We start from the raw sequence: 24,020 nt of genomic DNA on the forward strand, positions 1-24,020 counted from the left end.
AAAAAAAACTAACCTGTCTGTTTGCCTGGTGGTATGACACCGCCCCTGCGGATTATGGAGTCACCAAGTGGTGTGTTGTATGAGCTTAGCTGTCACAAACAAAGCTAGATAGTACATATTCACGTAAATAGCTCTGGAGCGATGGGGATAGTTAATTTGGTGGACTAATTTTGCCTTAATCAAATATTTTTCGTGAGTAAAATGGCATTCCTGCTATCCATATAAGATAATGTGACTTATGGATATCAGGTAGGCAGTATGAATCGCAGTATGAATCAGACTAATATCTGATGTCCCCCACCCGTTGAGGCTGAGTATTCTAGAACGATTTTCTTTGAACTAGAAACTAGCCTAGGGAATAACATACTAAAACAATCACGATTGTGTACCTACATAAGTAGCGAAGTACGAGTCTCCTAGATTCTGTAGCGCTATCTGATTGGTTCCCGAAAGCTTACTGTCCATCCCGAGCGTCGCCTTGGCAGGAGATAGGAAGTCAAACGGACATGGATGTGTTATGAAGATCATCCCCGGACTCCGGTTCGACTGCGGAGTCCCCTGTAAGTAGCATCCGTGCCACTGGTAGCCAACCAGCCTAACGATGCCGTTATCTGCATATCGGGAGCGGCCGGCCTCGAAAACGGTAAAGCGCGGGTCGCGCTGACATTAGCATCTTAGCAATCCCAAGCGAAACTCGAGATAAGGGAATCCAGGCATCGCCCAACTACTATCTTAACTCGATTCGGCCGCGCCGATATGCTATGATATGCTTTGATATGACGATTTCCAACCTTTTCTTGGAAATCATGCCCGAATGGCAGAGCTAAGCCCAATGGCCATGTGCGCGCCCTCCAAGAAACGTGCCCAGGCGCCTTGAAATCACGAAAAATGACAATCCCGTATTACATAGTAGCCATGCATTGATAAGGTGCCTGTCCTCGATATGCGCCCCCTATATAAGCCAAGGCGCATATCCTATCTAGGTAGGTGAAACAGGTTCTTACTCACCAGGCGCGGTTCATTGCACTTCAAGCGGTACCCCATTGCTTCAATTCACGATGGTGTCATTCAAGTTCCTATCTCTCGTCTGCACGGCATCCTACGCCCTAGGATCGCCCCTGCCCCCTCCTGCGAAACCTCTTCTCGTCGTTCGGGACGATACCGTCACCTACAACGCCAGCCTACCCAATGTGACGATCTTCGCAACCGGCGGAACGATTGCCGGGTCGGCAAGCTCTAGCGGCCAAACAACGGGATACCAGGCCGGCGCAGTCAGCATCGCGTCGCTGCTCGAAGCCGTGCCGGAGATCGTGAATATATCCAACGTGCAGGGCGTGCAGGTAGCCAACGTCGGGTCCGAGAGCATCACGCCCGCGATCCTGCTCAACCTGACGCAGCTCGTGCAGAAGGAGCTCGACAGCCCCTACTGCCAGGGCGTCGTCATCACGCACGGCACCGACACCCTCGAGGAATCCGCCTTCTTCCTCGACCTGACCATCCGGTCCGAGAAGCCGGTCGTCTTCGTCGGCGCCATGCGCCCCTCGACCGCCATCAGCGCCGACGGCCCCATCAACCTGCTCGAGGCCGTGACGCTGGCCGCGGACCCGGCGGCGAAGGGCCGAGGTGCCATGATCGTGCTCAACGACCGCATCGGCAACGCGTTCTTCACCACCAAGACCAACGCGAACGCGCTCGACACCTTCAAGGCCACCGAGCAGGGCTTCCTCGGCTTCTTCATCAACATCAAGCCCAAGTTCTACTACCACCCGGCGCTGCCGCTGGACAAGCCGTACTTCGACCTCTCGGGCGTCAAGAGCGCCGCCGAGCTGCCCCAGGTCGACATCATCTACGGGTACCAGGCGCTGAACCCCAACTTGGCCAAGGCTGCCGTGGCGGAGGGCGCGAAGGGCCTCGTGCTTGCGGGCATGGGAGCGGGAGGCTGGACCGATGACGGAAACGATGTTATCGAGGAGCTCATCAAGACCAACGGCACGCCCGTGATCTACTCGCGGAGGACGATGGACGGCTACGTCGAGCCGACCGGAACCTTCGGAATTGGCGGCGGCTTCTTGAACCCCCAGAAGGCGCGTATCATGCTGCAGTTGGCTCTGCATGCCGGATACGGCGAGGCCCAGCTGAAGACTATTTTCGAGTATTATGGATAGACGATAGAAATGATCACCATTCAATAATGAATAATGATAATAGATTCGATTGATATAAACTGATGCCTGCGCCAAGAAATGATACCTATGATTTGTTGGAATGCCGTATTGCCAGTAACGCCGTATCTATTGTGATCTAAATTGCTGATGTAACCGAGTCTATCCAATTAAGTATCGTATCATTCTAGTAAAACATCAATGTTAGACCAATTATGAATATCGCAGCGTTGAGTCCTGAAGTGAGGATTGACTTCATTCTCGTGCCTTCGGATTTCGTATCCGACGTGCCAGCGGCCGAAATCGAGTCGGGGTTAATGTTGACGGTGCTCTTCACCGCAGGGGCCAAGGAGCCGTTGACAAAATCCGACGCCCTCCAATCCGACCAGTCGTGGTTCAACAAACCCCAAGTCTCATCGCGATCCTGTGTACCCTCACGAATGTAGTAGCTTCCGCCGATCTGCCAGATCATCCAACCAGCGTTCTTGGTAGAGGTGTAATTTAATAGACATTTGACGTAGGGATCCTGTGCTGCCGTTGAGTTCTGTTCAAGGCCGAATTCTGTCAAGACTACCGGAAACTCGTTCTTAGCATCGCTCGTCAAGGCCACGAATCCATCATCAGACAGCTCGGTCCCCACTGTATTGCAGTCGCTCGGGCCGGGTCCGAAGATGTTGTCGTACGCGTGCAACTCGAGCACTAGCTTGTCGGCGTAACCTGAAAAGTCATCCGAGTTAAAGGTGGCGGATCCCGGCGTGAGTGCCGTGCCATTGACCACGACACTTAGATCCTGATCTGAATTCAGGCCAGACAGGAATATCAGAACATCGCCGTTGGCGCTGTGGATGGCATCAGCACCCTCTTTCACGTACTTATACCACTCCTCCCAGTTGTAATTTTCACTTGCGAACGTGAAATTGCTCAGCGGTGAGCGAAGTTCGTTTCGCAATGACATGGACATGAGATTCGACCATGATTTTCCCTAGTCAATATCAGCATTCTGGTTCATCATATGCCACGATAGGAATATACAGACATGTGTGGCCATGAAAGACAAGCCTCGAGTCCAGTTAGCAACACTAAAGTACTGGTCTCCCCACCAAGCGTTCCCATCGAGAGGGCTGCAACACCAGCCCGCTTTTGAAATGTGGTTATCCAAGTGAACGTAAATTCCGTGCTTCGCACATGCCGCCGCAATAGCATCATACACCTGCAACCTCGTAATTGTCTCGTTGAAAGTCGGGTTATTAGTGAGAATCTTCTTGAAAACCGAGCTCCCATTATCTTGACCCAGGACATCGGTAAGAGCCTTTTGAACCGTGATATCCGTCTGCCCATTTTCGTAATATTCATCAACCATCTCGGTCGCGTAAGTAAGCCGCACGGCATTCATGCCCAAGCCCGCCATCCGAAGGACTATCGATTCCACAGATTGGTACTGCAGACCCTCGGGAATCATTGTGTCGAGCGAACCCGGCCAGTTGGCCCCTACGTAGGTGACGATTGTGCCGGATGCATCCTTAATCCACCGGCCCGAGGTGACGAACGGCCCGTTCGGCCACGTCGCTCTCGGCTCATTTGACCAAGCGAGTGTCCCGGCGATCGTGAGAAGGACTGGCAGCCAGTACCGTTGTCCAAATTTTGCCATGCTAAGCGAGTGACGGGTATTAAAGATGAAATTGTCAAGTTCAAGTTCGAACGATGTTCCAAGTTAGATATTGATTTGTATTGTCTGGCCACCAACGCATAAAAGTTTCAGCGGGCGGGCAGTGTTTCGTATTTACAGAGCCAAGCATGGCAACATGCTCTCTGTAGCTTATTCTATTGGATGTTGGTTCGCGGTTTTCAGTGGGGTTGGTGGTAGCGAGCGCTACCATTCCGTAGATCCCCTGATCTTGGGAACATCAGTGACGCGTAGCTCGTATCGTCCTTCGACGCCTTCATCCACCACTTGAGTTCATGGACATATAATACCGAATTGACTGAGAGGTAATAAACTATTGAGTTTCATTGAACAAAGCCTACTAGAGTGTTATACCCGTATTAGTGAAACGAAACTAGCGACTTAACGCAGCAAAAGTTAAAACCAACAAATCAAATGATGTGGCTTACTTAAGCAGATCTAGCGTTTACGGCTGTTTTTCTTAAATTCGCCTTTCGATTTTCAAGTGGGGCACTTTTATCCTTTACATTCCAACTTCTTCAATTCTTCGTATCCTAGGCCATGTTTAACTATCTATTAAATGCGACCGATGAATATAATTAATATCGTCCTTTCACCTGATAATCATCGCGGTTCCGTAGCCGGGTTTGGTGTCCAGGGATTCCAAACGACCGATGTTCAACTAGGACATAATCCGTGACTACAGCAGTATGAACCGAGTTCTTTGTATGTAAGGTTGTACGGGACATATTCATAACACTTGACGCAAATTAGCAGGAGCTTGAACTTGCTGGAAGAAGCATATACATACGCTATACCAGACTTCCCTTCCTATTTCATTCGCACTGCATGGCAGACGAGTTTCGGAGGAAGAGCTGGAACAGCAGAGGCAGCATCTATGGCCTCCCGGAAATGAGTCCGCGAAAACCCAAGGACCATTTACAGATTCCCGGACGGGCTATTCCAACTTTTGAGATGGCATTTGAGCGGGTTTCAAGTCAGATGTGAAACGTGAGTAGGATGAGTCTCGTCAGGGTGGCCATTCTATGTCGAAATTCAGTAGGTCCGAAGCTCCGGCTGGTGCAGGGAAGATGGTTGCCTCGGCATAGTCCGGAATCACTGCGAATTGCGACATATCTAAAGAGTTGGATATTTCTGTGCGATTTTGGAAAGAATCCATCGAGAAGTCCTCTGACGGGTTTGTGGTCCAATCCATGATGGACTGGGTATGATGTCCGGGTCCATCATGAGCCTGAAATGTGGCCGTCCCCTTCTCCGTATTCCCTGCATTTCCTGCCATACCGGAGGCACTATGCGTGTTCCGAGCGTTATCTTTAAGACGTTTCTTGTCATCCGAGCTAGAATTAATGAAGTCGCTTCCAGATGGATTTTCTGTTTTGTGCCTTTCTATCGTCTTAGGGCAACCGATTTGCAACGCAATGCCCGAGTCAACAGTCGGCGATGATCGAAGGCTCTGGGTGGCGCTCCTTTGTTCGATCGCTGTCGCGCTGTCCGCTGTCCATTGGTCAATGATAAGTTGCAACCCTTCCCCAAGTATTTCCTTGTTGAAACTTTCCAAATCCCTTTCTTCGTTAGGAAGATTTGAAGTCGTCACTCCTTTAGTTTCCAGAAAATCGGCTAAAAGAGTTGGCCCTCGGGCTGTCATGAAATCCTGGAAGACGCATAAATCCTCCGACAATTCTCTATCGCGGTATGGTGTCTTAGGTCGAGGATGCGGAGAGAAAAGGGTATCCCAGACGGCAAACCACTGTTGATCCTCCGGAAGCTTCGAAGATAGCCTATGGCCAAGTTCCTTCTTCTGCTTCTCCGAGATACCTTCTATCTTGATAGAAGGGCGGCGAGCACAGCTCTGCGATCGTATATGAACATCCTTTTCATCTTCGTCGTCAAATATCTCGTTACAGATTGGACAACATATCGGTTTACGATGGCAACGTGTTAGGTGTTGCTTAACATCGCGGACTCTGCCAAGGAAGTACCCGTAGCAGCGTCGATACCGTACTGGATCCTTTTTCGCATACGGACAAGCAAGCCAGAGTCGTCGATCCTGTGTTCGCCGCCTAGTACTAGCCCTCTGACTTTTCTTTTCCCCGGCAACAGTTGAGGCGCAATCTGACAAGCGCCCACGTTTTCGCGGACGGTCATTCGTGTCATGCTCTTGGTCAACTGATTCGATCGATATCTCTATATTACCTTCAATTGCTTCCATAGTCTCATTTTGCTGACGCCCCCGCTCGTTGACCTGCATATAAGCCTCCATGGCCACATGCAGGAATAAATCCTTCAACTTAAATAATGGGTGCTCTTCTTCGATTTCAGGTGTATCGGCGGAACAGATCGAGAATGGCGTTTCGGGTTCTTCAGCTGACCATATGTTTGTAGTCTCGTATCCAGACCGGCCCATCGTTTTGTGACAATAAACGCCTTGCTAGCAGTCACCGTGACTAGGTCCATGCTTTGAGCATCGTCAAAACATACCACGTGACGCTATCCTATTCATATGAAGCTAAATCAGTCCATCATAACGACCATAGTTTATGATGGTGCAGACTCAGCGAGAAAATAGGTGCGGGAAATCGACAACATCTCAATCTAGCTCGCGGGACTCTAGGTGAGAGCCGGCATTTAATGATGCGGCTCCGCTCGATATTGTGCAGAGCACTACAGTGCTCTTCATGCATATATGTTCTGGTGACTATGATCTTGGCTCCTGGTTATTGGACAATGTATCGTTCGCATCGCATTAGTAGGTTGCCTTCAACCAGGGACGGGGACCGTCCGAGGAGAGCCGCGCTCCACTGTCTGTTGTGTCATCGCCGTCAGAGACGTACCATAATAGTTGCTTCACGCCGTTTTTAAACCCGATGTCGTCCATTTTAACATTTAATCAACGGGCCGATCCACCCCCAGATTGAGGTTATGTTCTACTTCGTCCACACAGCTGCATACGGGTAAGAATTGAGTACCCCGGAGCTGAACGAATCATTAGGGCATAGTCTTACTTTCAACCATACAGCCAATTATCGTACTGCCGCTATTAGCATGAGCAAACTGCTTACCATCAACTCGTTAGTATACACATATTTTTACGTTCTTATAGGCCAGTGCGAGTTGTGGGCTGCGCCTCTGTCAATAGTTCGAGATGCGGGTTTAAATGCAGGGCATCATCGCTACCGATAGCTGGCTGACCTGCATTGTCATAAACCAGATATGACCAATGACATCGAATTTGCCACATTAGGATGGCACAGATCTCGATATCCTTTAGGGACAATATCATTTCTCGCATAGGTCTCAGTCTGCGAATCGAAGTCTAATAAGTATTCTTCGGCGACGACTTATATTCAATTTTTGGCCGGGGTATTTCAACCCGAGAACAGCTTGATTCCTCAACCATGAAGAAGGACGAAGCCGTACAATTGGGTGCTATCTGGATGCCTAATCCGCCGTGCCTCCCCCGCACCGAATTGGTTGGCAAGTGGGAATTGGTTGCGCGTCGAGGTCTGACGATCACCTGCACAGCCTGGTCCCCAGGAAAGAAAATTACGGAAGCAAAAGGCGATTGATCCCACCCTCAACTCGAAATTTCTCTCTGGTGGACGAGATAGCCGACAGGCTGAATCAAAAAGGCTCCGGGTATTTTAAATAAGACTTTCGATCGAACTCCATAGCATCGTCATGCCACATTCTCACCCACGTATAGAGTCCGGCCAGGCCACTCCACACGCGCGGCCTGATTTTAACATCGACAATGTCAAAACCCTTAGGTCGAACATGATTACACCGCAAAGTCAGCTATCCCGCACGCCTGCCGAATCAAGCGGGCGTTCTCCTCCCTTTGCCGATGACCGGGAACCGCTCCTCGGTCGTGCTGACATGCGCGATTCTACTGACTCATGGGGGACTCGTACGATCAAATATTCTCGAAAAAGGAGCTGTGATTGTGGTTTGCCAATTATCGTCTTCTGCCGTCTTTTCAACACCGTGTTCGCCGCATGCACAATAGACAAGGCAAACAATGACGTCGGCGATGGGTGGAACCTCCGCATCTACAAGCTTCTATTCGACTTCTGCTGGATCATCCTGGTCTGGAATATCTTCGCTTTCGTAGCGAGCATCTTTAGTTGCGCGTTCTTCCCAATTCCCGTGCGCGAAAAGGAGGGATCTAGAACAGGAAGGGATTTCAGAGATAAAATGCGCATCCAATTTGCCTGCAATGATGCAGTCCTGGGGGTTATCACGTTGGTTCTACTGGTTGTCGCGTGCCATGGCATCGATCCAAGCTGGGAGGGGCAGTTCGTGGGGCTTATGCCGCCGGTTGTGGCGATGGTGGCTTCGCTCGTGTAAGTTCCCTTATTAGATGTCGCTAGTCGGCCCCGAAAAGCCAACAAGATGAATCTCACACCTGAACTAGAACCGTCGAACTGCTCGTGGCTATGATCCAGCCGTTCCGATATTCCGAGAGTAGGCTGTTCTCCATTACTTGGCGGTCCGAGATCAGCCAATTTCGCACAGTCACAACTTAGGAGATTGCATTGTGGGAGTAACTTTCCCGAAGATGAGTTAGGATAAACGATGCTTACAATTGAAGTAGTTGAAGTACGCGCATAACTTTAGAGGGGGCTGAAATATGGTTAGACGTGTTATTTAGACGTTTACAGCTGACCGAGGTAATGAAACACACAACTTATTCCCACGAGCTAACGGACCATTACACATTCATAGATGAGACAATTCCGAGTATATAAGACACTAAAGACATTATAGAAATTGACATGACCTATATATGTTCAGGTGTGAAATAGTCCCAAATTGTGACGAATCAAGGTTGGAGTATTATATTTAACTTGACTTATGATTGGTTCGGGCTTGCATCTCGCACTTGAGAACATGCATACCTGTATGTGAGGAACCTTCACAGGACCACAATTAGATGCAAATCAATTGACATCACCTCCTTTTCTACGGCGAAACCGGCAAAAGAAATCATTCTAGAATGTTCCTGCCTCAGATATCAAATCTCATTCGAACCTAAAGTTAGGTAAACGTTGAATATAAACACATAGATACCAGGTAGGTAGGTACTCCTATTGCACAGACCAAATAAAGTATGTGCCTTAGGCTATTTTCAGCTCAATCCATGGATGTGATGGTTTCGATGACATCATCTTAATGAGACGCCCCAAGCTAGCCCAGGAGTACATGATAGATGAATAATTGTAATACTCCAAACATCCCGTTAGCAATCACCGACTCGGACTGTTACTCGGAATCAGGTGCCGGACTGTACTGAACTAGGTACTTTGCTTACGTAGAACCATAGGCACAGTACTTGGCATGCCGTATAACATGGATACTTGTAGCAATTGAGTTGTAGTATTCGGGACTCGTGGTCAAATGATTGGTCCATGCAAGACAAGCCTTCTCATGTTATAGCATACATCAATCCGCATGAGACGTTAGCGCATTCCTCTGTCTATAACGTGATGCAATCGCTTACTGTCAGTGACAACCGACGCAAGTGTATAGTCTGATAAGCGTGGCTCATGCCATTCTAATAGATGGATATGTACAAACTTTAGATACTACAATCTGGACTAACTTCAAGGTTCAATACTAGGAAATATTCCAGTTCGTAATGGCATTGGCTAAAACAGGTTCATAACCTTGAAACTTGAGTTCTACTCCGCAATATCCAGATTGATGGAACGCTAAGAACAAGACTTCGAACGCCCATGTCGTCTTGTGGAACAGGAACAGTAACGCACGTAAAGTACTCTTAGCATAAAAGCTTATCTTGGTTGTCTGGACAAGTATATACCTACCTACATACATACACATGACACGAAGATACTGAGTTCGGGTGGTTCTGATGTTTCTAGTATATAAGATTCGGTAGCGTAGTTGGATCGTCGCTGGTCAGTGGTCAGATGCTATCTATCCGGGTTATCCAGGTACGTAGCAAGGTACCGGCACTAAAAAACCCCTTATCCGTGTCTGTCCGTCCTTATCGATCGCACTAACGTCACCCACCCATTCATTAATGCAACCTTGGCCTGCTAAGAACCTACCAAAACTTCCAAAAAAACAACCTAACCCACCTTCGAGACCCTCTATTCTTCTATTTAACATAGTAAATTCCGCCTTATTACAACCTACATCAGGGTACAGGATACACGACAACGGAATCGTCAAACAATTATCATCGTCACCCTGCTATCTCATCCCAAAATCATTAGACGCAAATCGTGAGCTGGTTATCGCGGCTGGGGTAACTCAGCCGCCTTTGGGGGTCTATTGTATCGTATTTAATACTCTGATTATTGTATTGTATCGCCCGCCTGTTCGAGTAGGAATCCTGCGAGTTTCGTATCGCCATCCCTTGCCGAGTCGTCATCATGTCTACAAACCCTCCACCAAGCGCCCATATCAACGAAGATATCCCTCAGAATGAAGGATCAAAACTGAAGACCTTCATCTCCATTTTACGAAAGTATGTAGCAGTCGCCTAGCACTTCCTTTTTGTAGGCAAACTTCGAAGACGAAGGCGACGTGCATCTCACCGCCAACATCGATCTTCGTCCGGAATCGGAGTTACCCCGAGAACATAAACGATGTCTACCTCAACAAACAACGACATTCTCCTTGAGCATGACTATGATAGTATCAAATAGAATCACTAACGTTCCGTGATCCTTAGATTCATAGGTGTCGCAGATCTCGCGGCCGTCCGTTTCTCTCTTCCATCCCAGCTCCTCGAACCGACTCCCAACCTAGAATATTGGAATTATCTTGACAATCCTAGCGCATTTGCCGCGATAGGCACTTCAGACGAACCCCTAGATCGTATGCTCGAGGTCCTGCGTTTCTGGTTTACCAAGGATCTAAAATATGTCAAGGGGAAGCCGTGCAAGCCCTATAACTCGTGCTTAGGAGAATTCTTCAGGTGTAACTGGGAAGCTGAGGACAATGCACCGCGAATAGATACCAAGAATTTGTCGGCTTCTAGCAGTGGTAATGCCAGTAGCTCGTCCTCCGTCAAGTCGAGTAAGAATAACGGCGGTGACCCGAAAGGAGCATCGACTGTATCTGTCTTACAGACAGCCGCAACCCCTACTGGCCCCACCGTTAGGATATCATACTTAACCGAACAAACATCTCACCACCCTCCCGTCAGTGCCTTCTACGTCAGCTGTCCCGAAAAGGGGCTGCACGCGAGGGGGTTTGACCAGATTAGTGCTAAATTCACTGGTACCGCTATTAAAGTGTCCCCGGGAGAGCACAATCTCGGAATTTTCATCACCCTTGAGAAAAGGGATAACGAGACGTACCAGCTGAAACATCCTGCCGCACATCTAGGTGGAATTCTTCGTGGTGCTCTGAGCGTCAGCGTCGGCGACACTGCTTATGTTACCTGCCCCAAGACGAAATTAAAAGCGATCCTACATTACATCGAGGATGGCTGGCTTGGCCGAGCTCAAAATAAGGTTGAAGGGGTGATTTTTAAGTATGACCCAGAGAAGGATGACAAAATTCGCATCAAGGATGTGCCTGATTCAGATGTTGTGGCAAGGCTCGGTGGTGCATGGAAAGATAGAGTCGTGTTCACTCTAGGTCCGAAACCAGTCGTAAGTTAACTTCACCTCTCACATGTCTACTCCGGCGTATCATTGACCATTTATTTTAGGATTCTCACCCACCAGAAAAGCAAATCACTATAATTGACCTTAATCCTCTTACTGTGGCTCCCAAGGCGATACCGCCGAAGGAGAAGCAAGCAGAAAACGAGTCCTTGACCCTGTGGGATGGTGTCACCCAGGCTATATTATCGAAGCAATTCTCAAAGGCCACTAACGTCAAGATAGAGCTCGAAGAAAAACAACGACAGAAGGCCAGAGAACGCGAGCAAAAGAACGAAACCTGGAAACCCGTGTTCTTCGACCAAGTCACCGACAAGCGAGGTACTCCGGACCTTACAGAAAAAGGCCGCCAGGTACTCGACAGAGCACAAAGGGGTGATTGGAATTTAGAGGGCATCATTTAGAACGGGGATCAGCAAGTCTACGCTCGATTCGTCATTGTCCAGGTCTAGCAACACCGATTGGGCATAACTCTCATCATCACTACCCCACATCGACCACATCACACACAATCATTGGTTTTGCGATACATGATGTTTTATTTGAATGGATTCACTCGCATATATACGCACATACATATACCGCGCATGGGGGATTAGGCATAACTGCTTTGGTTTGAGAAGCTGTACGTGGAGTTCTACGCATTCACTCGATGCTGATTGTTTGCCTCTTGCTTGTTTCACGGGTAGACACAGATTTCCAGTTCTCAAGGGGCGTTTTAGGGGCATGTAGAAGATGATAGATAGGTCTTCTCTTAGCAGTTGTCCATCAAGACATTCTTATTATTATTGGGCTTGGCCATTTAGGGGTCTTTCGTTTGATATAATATGGGTTCTGGACCTGCTAATAATAGTACCGCACGTGTCTTTCACGTGTAAAATCTCCCTTAAATGCCAAGGTATCCGAATGTTCGTGGTGAGATATGGCTAACTACCCACCATCACCATTCCTTTGGAAGTTCATGGATTGCTGACCAGGAGTTAGTAAAGTCATACATTCAAGAGGCTTTTGAACATGGCAACACACTATCATGACTCATTGCTCGTTTATTGTATTTTACCCAATATAATTACCCATTGAGGTGGTATATGTCGGATTATATGCGGGCCACTCTAAACCCCTCCTATCCCCGATCTCCTAACCCCTATCCCCTAAACCTCCACTCATCAGAAGTCCGTACTCAGAGCAACATCCTCCTGCATCGCCAAGTCCCCCAGGAACCTATCATTATTCCTCCTCATCCTATTCCACGAGTCCGTCCCGATGACCAACCTCAGCACCTTGCCCTTCAGCTTCCCGGCCATCCCCTCGCCCGTCACCGCCTCGTAGATGCGGTCGACCCCCTTCACCGGGTCGCCGATCTGCTTACCGTGGTTTCCTGAATAGTGCGCGCGCATCTTGTCGACGGCCGTGTCCTCGTAGCCCGCCGGCAGCGGAGCGCGCGGCGGCGAAAAGGCCGCGAGGAAGTTCGTCCGGAAGGCGCCCGGCTCGACGATCAGGACGGATACGTTGAACGGCGCGACCTCGGCCGCGAGCGATTCCGACATGGCTTCCAGCGCCCCCTTGCTCGCTGCGTAGATCCCGGAGACGGGCTGCGGGTCCTTGCATGCTATGCTGCTCACGTTGACGATGGTGCCGGTGCGTCGCGCGCGCATGCCGGGGAGCGCGGCTTGGAGCACGAAGAGCGGGCCGAAGAAGTTGGTTTGGAGTTGTTGGTGGGCTTCTTGCTCGCTACAGATAGGCGTCAGCAGTTTGGGGTCTGGGGTTAAAGCGGAAAGGGGGAGAGGTCTATGAATGAGGGGTTGAAAATGGGAACTAGGCAAGATGGCAAGCAGTAGGTATGTGGGTGATTACTTACGTGGCTTGCTCAACGGCACCTAGGATGAAGAAGCCTGCGTTGTTGATCAGGTAGTCGATCTGTCCGACCGCTTTGATCTTCTTGTCGATGCTCTCCTTGGACTCGGTCATGTCGAGCTCGATGACCTGGCCGCCCGCGGCCTCGATCTGCTTCACCGCGTCCGCGGACTTGGTCTTGTTGCGGACCGAGCCTACGACGCGGTGGCCTGCTTTGAGGGCCTTGAGACATAGGATCAGGCCGAAGCCGTTGGAGGCGCCTGTGATGAACCACACCGGGGACGACATTTTGGTGTTTGGTGGGATAGGTGGCTGATTGGTCTTGTGTGGTTTGGGCAGTGATTTGGGAAAATGAAAAGGAGACAGTCTCACTCAACGCAGCTTCTCGAGTATGCGGATCTGCTGTTGGTTATATAGTGGATGGAGATGCATATAAGGTAGTAAAGGCCGATGACTGCATCTATATCTCCGATGGAGTTAACGCCGATAATATGCGTAATTACGTGGTTAACTTTAGGGAAGTATATATACTAACCTTGATCCAGTATATATGATGCTCATTATGGCCGCCAAAACACGCATAGAGGTGGTATAGAATGTCATCGATGAGAAATATAATGTGGGGCACAACTTACGAGGATCTACCTGCTTGGGATTACCCAGTTCACATTTGGCTTTCTTAATGCAAGTTAGGATCACAATACGAATTGAATCGGTCATGAATGGCGTCAAATCTCAAATTCACATAAACTTGACACTTCGAACAAGCCAGCTATAATCGGTTTCATACCCTGATAGCACCTCTTCACTAACAAGGCAGATTCAAGCTATCGGCAGCGCTGCAAACCATCCCTCTCTTCTCTCTAGACTGCAATGAACCCCCGTGGTCTGACCCAGGTTGGCATCATCGTCCCCGCCGGCACAATGGTCCCTGCGAGGAGTGTCAGTACGATGTCGAGGTAATTGCAGGTCCACACGGGAAATTCATACCAGCTGGTAGGACGGTCCCTGGAGAGAAGACATTGTCAGGGGCTATTCTGATATGCACCCCGTCCGGAACCTCCCAGTCGTTTATCACCTGGATTGTGCAGTAAGTTGGCTCCCATCGTCGCTTTCTTCTAGCAGCTCTTGTCCATCCTGTCCGGCTACATCGCCGGCATCGGTAGCGCTCAGGCCTTGCGTCTTCCATTCTGCCTTATCATTTGATTCAGCATTCAAGAGCAATTTGAAGTGATAATAGCTGTCACTCACCTACTTTAGATTTTAATTTTATCCGTCCGATATGTGTATGTGCGTGTGTTTGTACGAGTAGCGCGCAGAGGTGAAATGCTGGTGAGTGAAGAAAAAGGAAAGTAAAAAAGAAGGAAAAGGTTCGAGTGGGTAATTCCAAAAGGATAGGCGAGAAGGACTTAGGGTTTGTCCTCATGATATCTGAGTCGGTAAGTACTTTGGATCGTTCCTTCTATCGTATCATACCTCCCTATGCACCTACCTAGGTAGATAGCTTATCAACTCAAACACCAGACTAGAAACCTTCAGGGGTGGCCAGTACGACAATACGTAGGCAACTTCGAGGCTGGAACTGCAGTTGCACCCGAGAGGAAAAGGGGTTTAGGCAATTACGGACTGTCCACATTTTCAGGGGTAAGGGGCAACTTCTTTTTTTTCTCTTGATGGCTCAAAAAGCACAGAGGTCTAATCCTCTGGCGGATAGACTACGATTTTCTCAATATCCGCTCCCTTATAATAAAATCCATTATACAGCCCGCCCACTGTGATAGTATTGTTCGATCCCTCCGCCAACGTCAGCTGAAGCGGCGCTGATAAGATGATGCCCTTGTGCGTATCTCTTTGGAACAATGTCTCCACGTTCTCCGTATCTCCATTTACGACGACACTGCTGATACGACGGAGTTGCCACGATCCGCCAATTCGGTCAGGGCTTCCACCAGCTGTCAGGGACACTTGATTAGCAGTCGAATAGTCGGTAGGAAGCGGGGGTTACTTAGGTAGACTTACGTTGATCCCCGAAGCCCATGTCATCAATATCTTGCTTGGTGTCAGAACACAGCTATTCAAATTGTTTAAAGGGTTTGCTCACTCTGATAATAGAAAGACACCCATTGAGGTTTGCCCGTCCCCTCAATGCCATGGAAGGTGACAGTACTATCATTCCCCTCAATCCCCGTTAATATAGTGCCGCCGCTAGCGAAATTCTACGAGACGTGTTATTAGCGACGCCATGCGTATTTTCAGATAAAGCAGAACATACCGCTTCTTGCTTGAATGCAGTCCCGTTGACCGTCGCATCTTTCACGTAATATTCTCTGCCCTCAACAGGATGCCACTCTGCCGTTTCTCTATATTAAAGTCTCCATCAGCGTTTTTCTGCAACGAAAAGGGGCCGGGAAGCACCTACACATCCAGGTCATAGACATCATGCCACTCTAACTCGAGCGTTTTCTTGTTGTCATCGATTGTCATTGGCAACCAGATGTACCGACTTTCCCAGATCGAATTAGAGTCCCACTGGTCGCCTAGATAAAGGTAAGTCGTCTTCTCGCGCCCATTTATTCTCAGCGTGAAGCCAGACTGGGAGTTAAAAGTTCTCGTGTTGAGCGGAGCGACGATCCAAGGTTGGCTCCACGGCCCACTCAAGCTGTCAGCACGGAAACAAACGACGTCTTAAAACCACAATTAATAAAATATTTCGATTATTTCAATGGGAATTATTTTCCTTACTGTTTGGTCTATAACCTGTTTTATGGCTCATCAGAGCATAATAGCTTTGGTCTGTCTGGATGATAGTTGGCGCTTCAAGGTCATACTTGTCAAAGCGATGAACGACCGCGTCAAGTGCGGTGACCTGCTCATCATATGAAGAGATATATACGTCTCTCCCCTCGACACTATCGCCATTGGAATATAGAGCGTATGATCGACCGTCCTTGTAGTCGGTAAACAGGCCGAAATCCTGTGACCAGTTTCCCAGAGGAGCCGTGGCGTTTACGAAGGTGTAAGGCCCAGCGATTGTATCTGCCGTTGCGAAGCCCTGGAGCAGGAGTCCATAACTAGAATTGTCGGCATGCCACCACATCTACGGGCCCATGTTAATTTCAATGAGTAGATAATTGCAATCAGGGATGACGCACATGATATTGTCCTGTCGACTCGCTTTTCACCACTTTTGGCCGCTGGATAATGTTCTGAGGGGAAATATAAGGATTCCCCTGAACAGGTTCTGCGCTCTTCGTCAGCGCTTCGACTCCAGTTATTACTAGTTATTTTCTCCAATTAGTATACTTACCTAGAGCAAGGCCATGGAATGTCCATGTAGCGAGATCCGGGGAACTGTAGACGGAGACGCCACCGCCTTCTGGCTGTTCCTGAGTCTTATACTCTCCAAACCACCAAAATGTGTCATTGTCTAATAGGACACTGCCTGCGTGAGCATTGACCAGGCTCCCGTCAGCTGCACGCCACCGAGCTCCGGGTACGATGTATTTCCCCGGTACTACGACTGCATTCAGCAGCAGCAAGCCCGCTGAGAGCCACAATTTCGAACCGAACATCTTTTATTCTTAGGACGCATACACCACACGAGTCTGACCATCTCGACGTATACATCATTCTCGTCACTCGATGTTTATAAATTGTTTTCCTCGGGGTAATTTCTCCGCATTCGCTATATTAGGCCCCGTTAATGCGGTAGGTTCTCCAATTCCAAGGCTTGGCAAACATATTGAACCTCTTAATAGCTATTTTATATTACCATATTAGGTCACAAGGCGTGTGGAATTGGCCATTGGATTCTTGTTCTAGATTGTGTAGGATTTCATGGGTCGCCTTTCCTCCGCGTCCAACCCTATAAGTATTATCGAGTTAGGAAGCCCATGAAGGCTTCATCCTCTGTCGTTTTATGTGCCTTGGACGCACCAATAGGTATCCATATATCAAGACTTAAGCTGTTGCTCAATCGCGCCGACGTCTATCGTGGCTTGCCCTGTTCTTACCATTTCTACGTCAGGGACAGAAGAATGCTTTTCGCCGTCGAAGATTGCATCTATTTCCTCTAATGTGCGTCCCTTCGTCTCAATCCAAAAGACGATCTTCGAGGCAAGGTTAGCAGCACAAAATTATTAAGGATTGCAGATACTCACGATAAGTACTAAAACAATAATATCCCATGATCCGTTGATCATATACATTTTCCATCCGATGTTAGTCAAGCCGATGGGCATGACATACACCAATACGCATCTGGCAATTCTAGTTAGTATTTAAACCAACACCTCGTAATCTCGAAGCCATAGAACATACGCGAGTAGATTTAGCGATAGGGATGAGAAAGCCAAACCATTAGCTCGAATTGAATACTGTTTCATATGATTAGCAATTCCTACCTATTCAGAATATCTCCTATAGAGAAAGCTAGAATTTGGAGGACGAACTATAACACTGTTAGTATATATGTTTCAGATTTACGAATTGTGTCGGTGTCAGGGATTATCTTGACGTACCTGAGAATACTTCCGGCGGATACAAGTACAGTAAAGGAGTCCAGGCGAGCGAGTATGCGCCCTGAAAGAGGAAGATGACGGCCACATTCCCGTAGACAAGACTCTTAGAAGCACCCGAAGGATTATCTCCATAGACTTTTGTTAGACCTCCAATTACAAATAGAAATATTATAAGGAGGGTCTGAGAGATAATCGCTGTGGGTTTCCTGCCAGCCTTGCCAGAAAGGTACGATCCTATAAGACTGCATAGAAGACAGAAGACGTTCAAGACGACGTTCTATTTAATGTCAGCATTACGTCGACTACTTCCTAAAGTGGACCACTAACGGCTTTTAGTTGATCATTTGTATCGGAAATCCCCGCCATCGTTAATTCATTATTAAGATAGTAAGAAGCAATGATGTTGCCGGCGATGCAGGAGAAAGGTCCGGCCGACATTCCGATGAGCAGTCGCTTCCTCACTGTTGGTGTCTTAAAGATTTCTTTCGGACTCATCGTCCGGCCTTCTTTCTTCTCCCACTCGAGTGCGTCAAGAATCTCCTTATATATGGCGATTGCGACAGGGTCTAGCGGGTCGCCGTTGGTGTTAGTTTGAGCGACCGAGGTTCGCGCATATTCGAAGTATCCCTCGTGAACTAGCCACCTAGGTGATTCAGGTCTAGTTTACCAGTTAGAACTATATTTAGCAGTAGCTTCTATTATAGGGGTTATACACGAAAGGCAAAATGACGATGCAAAGCACGGAAAATATTCCCTGGATCAAGGATGGTGCCCTCCACGCCCACTAAGCATTCGTCAGCCATAACAACTTCTTAGGTTGACTTATTTCGGTTCCTGCCGATCTTACCGTCGATTGCCATTGTCCAGTTCCAAGGGTCACTCCGGCGGCAATAAGGGCACCAACACTAGAGAAAACCAGTCAGTCAGTCTTCAAAATAGCTTGAATCTTCGCAGTTTCCACTGGCATTGGCTCACTGACTAATAGAAATCATTCAATAATCCGACACCCCATGTACGCCATCGGCTAGGAAACGCTTCGGATAAGTACACACCGGAGGAAACACCGGAGAGAGCGCTTCCAAAACCGAGGACGATGCGGGCAACGACAAACATTGCGATGTTCTGCGCGGCGGTCTGAAGCGCAACGCCGACCAATGTGAAGACCGACGCCCAAAAGATGGTTGGACGGCGCCCCCACGTATCAGTCAACACGCCCGCAATGAGAGTTCCTAAGGTAGAACCGATGAAGACGGAAGCCGTATTTAACCCCGTAGTGGCTGGTGTCAATTGGAAATAGTCCGTATAACTGGGCAGAATATTCAGCCCATTAAGCATAGAGCCGTCATACCCGCCAGTCTTTTCGCGGGTGTATTAGCGACAACTCTCCATTGCATTTACGGCTGGAAATTGTGCTTACAGATGACTGAACAGTTGAACAGAACAACAACAAGAATGAGAGTGTCAAAGTTGACTCCGGTACCCACGCCGGGAGCCATGTTCCAGTTGGTGTTCGTTTCAACATCGTGTTGATTAATTACTCCTCGAACAAGTCATACAGACTGTTGAATGGATCAATTACCCAGATAGAAGATCTACAAGAAAATATGCACAAAGCCACAGCGGAATTCCGTTATCTTATTGTCTTGCATTGATCTATAGTCAATCCATGGCCGCGTAGATATGTAGCGGTGTAAGCAAACAGACCAGGGGTCTGATAGATAAGAACCGTCACATTGAGCCGATCTCCAAATCTCGCCCGCGCTCGTCGACTTTTGGAGGATTTAAGCTGGCACGGGTTGAGAGATGCAGATGGATGGTTCATCCTCTCAACGTTACACCCGTCGGCTGCAGGTAGATACCCCTACCTAGGGAGGGGTCATGTGATAGATAGGTAGGATAAGCGATAAGGGAGGAACCTGTGCTGAGTTGATTAGCAAAGCCACCTCCTTGCCACCCCCTTAACAAGCAAGCCACAAACCCCTATTTTGGCAAGTTATCAATCTTTCGTCAATAATCACAGGTCCCAAATCCATTTTATTATTCCAAGAATATATTCACCCATCCTGAAATATCCAGCCCATACCTTTAGTAACCATCTATACCATTTGTGAAGCCAACCGTTGAAGATCTGAACGTGGAACACCATACATCGCATTATGTATAACGCTACATCACACAGCTGTCTCATCTTTTGCCAAGGGAGGCGCATCCAAAACGCCTGATCCAGCGATGCCCTTCTCTAAGTCTTCAGTGCCTTTTTTATTATCATCTTCCTTCACCAGCGCTGTCATGTCAGCATTTTCTTCGCGTCTCGCTTTCCGTCTCTGTGCCTTCTCGGCCCGGTGCTCGTTCTTCTCTTGGTCTTCCCTCATCTGGCGAATGACGGGGCTCTTAGAGCGGATCTTCTCGCCATATCTGTAGAAAATGAGAGGAATTGGGATCATCGCCACCTCTAACAAGCCGAGAAGCGTGCCAGCCCACTGCGGGGTGAGAGTTTCGTACATCGAAGGTCCAGCAAGAGGGAGAGTAGCGCCGAAAACAGAACGCATGACAGCGTTTCCTGCCAAAGCCGAAGCTGCATAGATGCCGTAAGAACCGGCTAAGTAGTTAGAGGCGTATATAAAGCAAAGAGCGTTCCCGCACCCGAAAGGGATTCCGAAGGCGATAGGGATCGCCCAATGAATTGTCCCGGGGAGACATGTCCAACTGAAAACCAACTGTCCTACAGGCACTAAAATACTTCCGATGATCATCACCCTCACGGTCGCTTCTGGGGGTACTCTGCCGGTCAAGGGGTCTTTCGGGTGCGAGTTAATGATCTTGCGCCAAAATGGTTCGCCGAGAATCGCAATCATGGTGCCAATGCCTATACCGACGAAGGCCAGGCCCGAGATACCTGGGCTCCAACCACGATGCTCGGAAAATACAATGGGATAAGCAACGAAGCACAAGTAGAGGATTCCATATATGAGTGATATCCTGGTATGAGTAAGCAGAAGATACCATCAATCAACAGCTCAAGGAGGCGTACCAAACATTGAAGAACCAAAGGATAGGCTCTGTGAAAGACAGCGCAAACGGGCGTAGCAGGCTGACTTTCAAAAGTGCGACCGGTGATAGCTTCACGTCGTAGCGACACCACCATCTCTCGTCGTCAGTTTCCTTGCGTCTGCGTGCCGTCTTCGATTTAAGGATCATCGGCGCATAGGTTTCTTTGGGAAATGTCATACTGGCCGTACCGACCCCTGCGAGAATTAGGACGAGCCAATTGTCCCATCGCCAACCGAGGTACTGGTATACGAATCCGCCGATGACCGGCCCGCTTTGGGATAACGAGGGTTAGTATTTTCTTGTTGATGGAGGTAAGGACTCATGATATTACATACGTGACAGGCCCATTCAACGGCGCGATCGACCACAAGCTTAGGATCATAGCACTGATAAGCGCTTACGTTAGCTAACATTCATTTCTGATATATACCGGACGCTGTTTGCGACATGATCGCATATATGTCACAATGTTTCACATACTGTTTCACTGTTAGCCACTATGTTACTTAAGAATAGGACGTTGAGTCTCAAGGGGATCACATGACTGATTCTTGCACTCACCCGAGTTTGTTCAGTTGATATATCGACGACTGTGCCCGCGCTATTGATAACCATGCAAGATCCAAATAGTGCTCTGCAGCTCGCGTCAGCGGATATATAGATTAGTTGACGTTCAACAACATACCCGAAGAACCTGACGACTATAATTTCGGCCAATGAGGTAGCCACACAACAAGGTATAACAAGAAGCGTGAAGCATATCATGCAGAAAATGTACACGGGTCGGCGACCATACAGCTCGCTCACCGGTGCGACGAGCAGACTGCCCACCGCGAGGCCAAGTAGGTAAGTTGTAATACCAAGAGTCGCGATAGTCGAAGAGACGCCAAACTCATCCACCAAACCAGGGATAGCAGCGCTATAGCTCGTGCTATAGAATACGACGACCCAGGAAGTAAATGATATCGAGAACACGATCAAACCCCGGTACCACGACGGCCAATTCCGTGGATTCTCCGGGTCGTTGTCGTCGAACACGACCTCAAAGTCCGGCGGGCGCGACGCCGAACTCCCAATACTGGTGGTGGTTTGTATGCGAGCGATCTCTTCGAATGTTTCCTCGCCTGGTGAGAGCGCCAATTCTAAAGGCGACAATGGATCGCTATTGTCGGAGGTGATTGACGCGCGGCTTTGACCACTGCGTCGGCTGTGACTCTTCTCCCGCTCAAGAGAGTCCTCGCGCGAGGTCATGTCGCGGGCCGCTACCCGTCCGGATTCTCCCTTGTCTTCGCCAAGCTCCGTCTCCGGGTCCATTATTTCCGTTTCTGGGTGTTGTTTACCCGCGACAAACCGGTGGCCGCGCGGGACGGCTCACGAGACTTTTTAACGGCTCTCACGTATTCGACTATAAGGCGGAAGCTAGAATGAACCCAATTACCTAGGAAATCTCAGATCGCAGACAAACTAATTTGCAACAGTACAAGACTTGTAATAATAATTCTCAGGGAAAGCTTGGAGCTACCTGTCTAGAAGCAAGTTTTAAAGCAAGAGGAAGTTCTCATAGGGATGCGTTGAGTCACAGCGAGTCAGCACGGAGCAATAGAAAAATAATTTACAAATAATAGCCATAAAGTCCTATCACCGTAGCACTAAAGTCATCCTAGGTAATTGGGCGGCCAATTTTGCCTAAGCTGAGGTACCTACACACCGGCGGTCTTGATTAATAACCATCGGAAGCAAAGAAGGGTCTTGGATAGACGGTAAGCTGCGACGGTAACGGGGGTAGCTACCCCTTGCAGACTGTGCATTTGGAGAAGTGAGAAAGTTATCAAAATTATTACTACAAAACCAAAAAGTCATATCACCTCATTGGTTCCCAGCTACGCTATAGGCCCGTCCTTTACGACCCATGCATCCATAGTATGTAGCCCCGTCAGATTGGGCGGCAGATCTCGTGCGGGAGAATTCCCATTCTATCCATATTTTCACGACCCCCTGCAAAAATCCCGATGCTACATAGGAACCCTCGCGAAAGCAGGCCGCGAGCTGTAGCCGAAAAGCGCGAGCAGCCGAGGGGGGTAAGACCTATCTCCGCCCTTATTAAGTTTTCGTTTGTCAGGAAAATATATTTTCGATTATGTTTCTTTCAGCTCTCTTGCAAATGTTCTTTGTAAGTAAGCGTCACAAATTCTGTTCATTTAAGGGCTTTTTGCAGAATTCAACCTTGGTTACAAGCTTGAAAGCTATTGAAAAAGCTATACACGTAATGCCATCTTATCTCGGTACACGCTAACGCTTCAAAGGGAAGGTCGACGGGAAGCTCTACGGAACCGAAAATAGTGGGGACTGCTCGGGGCCTGCGATGAGGAACGATATACTACCTAAGGTTGTCTCTTACGCCTGGAGGTAGGTCTATTGCCGTTTTTTTCCCTTTGTCAAAGTATCATTCTTCGCTCCCGAAACGAAAGAACGCTAGGGTTGGATGTCCCGAAATAATAATCAGAAATTTATTGATTATAAGAGAACGGATCCCGACCTCGGCTAGACCCAAAGTTTCGTTAGCCAGGATTTATATGACAGATCCACTTGCCGAGTGAATGGGATGTTCTATAGGGAGTCGAATGACATTAGTCTCAAGACATTAAACGATATAATGCAATGTTGATTTCGAAACCACCGTATTACTTCAAAATCTTGGTTTTTCTGAAGTCAACAAGATTCATAGTTCATGTGCTAGGTATGACATAATCTCATGATGGGATGTTCCTTATGAAGGAAGTGGTGAATAGTATGTAACCGCAAGTTAATATTACTCACCAAGAACCAACCAAGTATCCAAATAGTTACCTACCTAACTTAGCGCAAGATTCCATGGCTAACAGCTCAGTTGTTACCTATCAACATTCTAAAGTTTCCAAATGCTTGAACATCTTAACTGTCACACAAACTGTGCAGTATTCACTCTTCTTGTAACCCCTTTATAGGTTACTTGGTATAACGACTGTCTTATAAAAGGAATATAAGCCTCGTATTACCACAAAACTCTTCTTAACAACCACTGGTTAGGAGACTAGGTACCTACCTATATTTTATGTAAACTCGACATGAC

At 48.3% G+C, this 24,020-nt stretch overlaps 9 protein-coding genes across 9 annotated transcripts; 3 read left to right on the forward strand and 6 right to left on the reverse strand.

The window, feature by feature from the left end:
* The first annotated feature begins 392 nt into the window (after positions 1 to 392).
* F4807DRAFT_71187 (L-asparaginase) lies at positions 393 to 2,257 on the forward strand. The gene has a single exon (XM_048003386.1). It carries the CDS (start codon positions 1,059 to 1,061, stop codon positions 2,163 to 2,165), a length of 1,107 nt encoding a protein of 368 aa, XP_047854668.1. The 5' UTR covers positions 393 to 1,058; the 3' UTR covers positions 2,166 to 2,257.
* On the reverse strand, positions 2,108 to 4,172 carry F4807DRAFT_71046 (glycoside hydrolase). The gene is made up of 2 exons (XM_048003385.1): positions 3,199 to 4,172; positions 2,108 to 3,144 (listed from the first exon to the last, which is right to left on the reverse strand). Exons 1-2 carry the CDS (start codon positions 3,808 to 3,810, stop codon positions 2,350 to 2,352), a joined length of 1,407 nt encoding a protein of 468 aa, XP_047854669.1. The 5' UTR covers positions 3,811 to 4,172; the 3' UTR covers positions 2,108 to 2,349.
* A 672-nt stretch (positions 4,173 to 4,844) lies between these two features.
* On the reverse strand, positions 4,845 to 6,362 carry F4807DRAFT_70994 (uncharacterized protein). Its single transcript, XM_048003384.1, has one exon. The coding sequence runs from the start codon at positions 6,248 to 6,250 to the stop codon at positions 4,856 to 4,858; it is 1,395 nt and encodes a 464-aa protein (XP_047854670.1). The 5' UTR covers positions 6,251 to 6,362; the 3' UTR covers positions 4,845 to 4,855.
* A 1,162-nt stretch (positions 6,363 to 7,524) lies between these two features.
* F4807DRAFT_459982 (uncharacterized protein) lies at positions 7,525 to 8,372 on the forward strand (the record flags this gene model as incomplete). The annotated part of the gene is made up of 2 exons (XM_048001448.1): positions 7,525 to 8,189; positions 8,261 to 8,372. The coding sequence occupies 2 exons, from the start codon at positions 7,525 to 7,527 to the stop codon at positions 8,370 to 8,372; spliced, it is 777 nt and encodes a 258-aa protein (XP_047854671.1).
* A 1,559-nt stretch (positions 8,373 to 9,931) lies between these two features.
* Positions 9,932 to 11,944, forward strand: F4807DRAFT_71294 (uncharacterized protein). Its single transcript, XM_048003387.1, has 3 exons — positions 9,932 to 10,339; positions 10,547 to 11,474; positions 11,534 to 11,944. Exons 1-3 carry the CDS (start codon positions 10,245 to 10,247, stop codon positions 11,888 to 11,890), a joined length of 1,380 nt encoding a protein of 459 aa, XP_047854672.1. The 5' UTR covers positions 9,932 to 10,244; the 3' UTR covers positions 11,891 to 11,944.
* A 325-nt stretch (positions 11,945 to 12,269) lies between these two features.
* F4807DRAFT_71309 (NAD(P)-binding protein) lies at positions 12,270 to 13,740 on the reverse strand. The gene is made up of 2 exons (XM_048003388.1): positions 13,345 to 13,740; positions 12,270 to 13,217 (listed from the first exon to the last, which is right to left on the reverse strand). The coding sequence occupies exons 1-2, from the start codon at positions 13,626 to 13,628 to the stop codon at positions 12,653 to 12,655; spliced, it is 849 nt and encodes a 282-aa protein (XP_047854673.1). The 5' UTR covers positions 13,629 to 13,740; the 3' UTR covers positions 12,270 to 12,652.
* A 1,042-nt stretch (positions 13,741 to 14,782) lies between these two features.
* Positions 14,783 to 17,250, reverse strand: F4807DRAFT_71520 (family 43 glycoside hydrolase). The gene is made up of 8 exons (XM_048003389.1): positions 16,648 to 17,250; positions 16,493 to 16,581; positions 16,083 to 16,437; positions 15,760 to 16,024; positions 15,613 to 15,700; positions 15,442 to 15,556; positions 15,360 to 15,389; positions 14,783 to 15,292 (listed from the first exon to the last, which is right to left on the reverse strand). The coding sequence occupies exons 1-8, from the start codon at positions 16,910 to 16,912 to the stop codon at positions 15,036 to 15,038; spliced, it is 1,464 nt and encodes a 487-aa protein (XP_047854674.1). The 5' UTR covers positions 16,913 to 17,250; the 3' UTR covers positions 14,783 to 15,035.
* Positions 17,251 to 17,293: 43 nt separating this feature from the next.
* Positions 17,294 to 19,382, reverse strand: F4807DRAFT_459987 (putative hexose carrier protein; the record flags this gene model as incomplete). Its single annotated transcript, XM_048001449.1, has 9 exons — positions 17,294 to 17,449; positions 17,501 to 17,600; positions 17,661 to 17,716; positions 17,871 to 18,137; positions 18,188 to 18,518; positions 18,574 to 18,644; positions 18,708 to 18,765; positions 18,840 to 19,216; positions 19,278 to 19,382. The coding sequence occupies 9 exons, from the start codon at positions 19,380 to 19,382 to the stop codon at positions 17,294 to 17,296; spliced, it is 1,521 nt and encodes a 506-aa protein (XP_047854675.1).
* Positions 19,383 to 20,031: 649 nt separating this feature from the next.
* Positions 20,032 to 22,225, reverse strand: F4807DRAFT_459988 (polyamine transporter 3; the record flags this gene model as incomplete). Its single annotated transcript, XM_048001450.1, has 6 exons — positions 20,032 to 20,839; positions 20,892 to 21,182; positions 21,247 to 21,297; positions 21,392 to 21,408; positions 21,473 to 21,545; positions 21,597 to 22,225. 6 exons carry the CDS (start codon positions 22,223 to 22,225, stop codon positions 20,032 to 20,034), a joined length of 1,869 nt encoding a protein of 622 aa, XP_047854676.1.
* Between the last annotated feature and the right edge of the window lie 1,795 nt (positions 22,226 to 24,020).

This window comes from Annulohypoxylon truncatum (genome assembly GCF_022578515.1).
Source record: "Annulohypoxylon truncatum strain CBS 140777 unplaced genomic scaffold F4807scaffold_14, whole genome shotgun sequence".
Lineage (NCBI taxonomy): Eukaryota > Fungi > Ascomycota > Sordariomycetes > Xylariales > Hypoxylaceae > Annulohypoxylon > Annulohypoxylon truncatum.

Bases quoted from the DNA above. Each gene is read 5' to 3' on its own strand.
- F4807DRAFT_71187 (XM_048003386.1), top strand. From the start codon at position 1,059: ATGGTGTCATTCAAGTTCCTATCTCTCGTCTGCACGGCATCCTACGCC.
- F4807DRAFT_71046 (XM_048003385.1), bottom strand. From the start codon at position 3,810: ATGGCAAAATTTGGACAACGGTACTGGCTGCCAGTCCTTCTCACGATC. The intron at 3,145-3,198 runs GTCTGTATATTC...GATATTGACTAG, and splicing joins TGTCTTTCATGGCCACACAT to GGAAAATCATGGTCGAATCT.
- F4807DRAFT_70994 (XM_048003384.1), bottom strand. From the start codon at position 6,250: ATGGGCCGGTCTGGATACGAGACTACAAACATATGGTCAGCTGAAGAA.
- F4807DRAFT_71294 (XM_048003387.1), top strand. From the start codon at position 10,245: ATGTCTACAAACCCTCCACCAAGCGCCCATATCAACGAAGATATCCCT. The intron at 10,340-10,546 runs GTATGTAGCAGT...CGTGATCCTTAG, and splicing joins TTCATCTCCATTTTACGAAA to ATTCATAGGTGTCGCAGATC. The intron at 11,475-11,533 runs GTAAGTTAACTT...CATTTATTTTAG, and splicing joins CTCTAGGTCCGAAACCAGTC to GATTCTCACCCACCAGAAAA.
- F4807DRAFT_71309 (XM_048003388.1), bottom strand. From the start codon at position 13,628: ATGTCGTCCCCGGTGTGGTTCATCACAGGCGCCTCCAACGGCTTCGGC. The intron at 13,218-13,344 runs GTAAGTAATCAC...GCCTATCTGTAG, and splicing joins GGTGCCGTTGAGCAAGCCAC to CGAGCAAGAAGCCCACCAAC.
- F4807DRAFT_71520 (XM_048003389.1), bottom strand. From the start codon at position 16,912: ATGTTCGGTTCGAAATTGTGGCTCTCAGCGGGCTTGCTGCTGCTGAAT. The intron at 16,582-16,647 runs GTAAGTATACTA...CGAAGAGCGCAG, and splicing joins ATTCCATGGCCTTGCTCTAG to AACCTGTTCAGGGGAATCCT. The intron at 16,025-16,082 runs GTAAGGAAAATA...TGTGGTTTTAAG, and splicing joins AACAGGTTATAGACCAAACA to ACGTCGTTTGTTTCCGTGCT.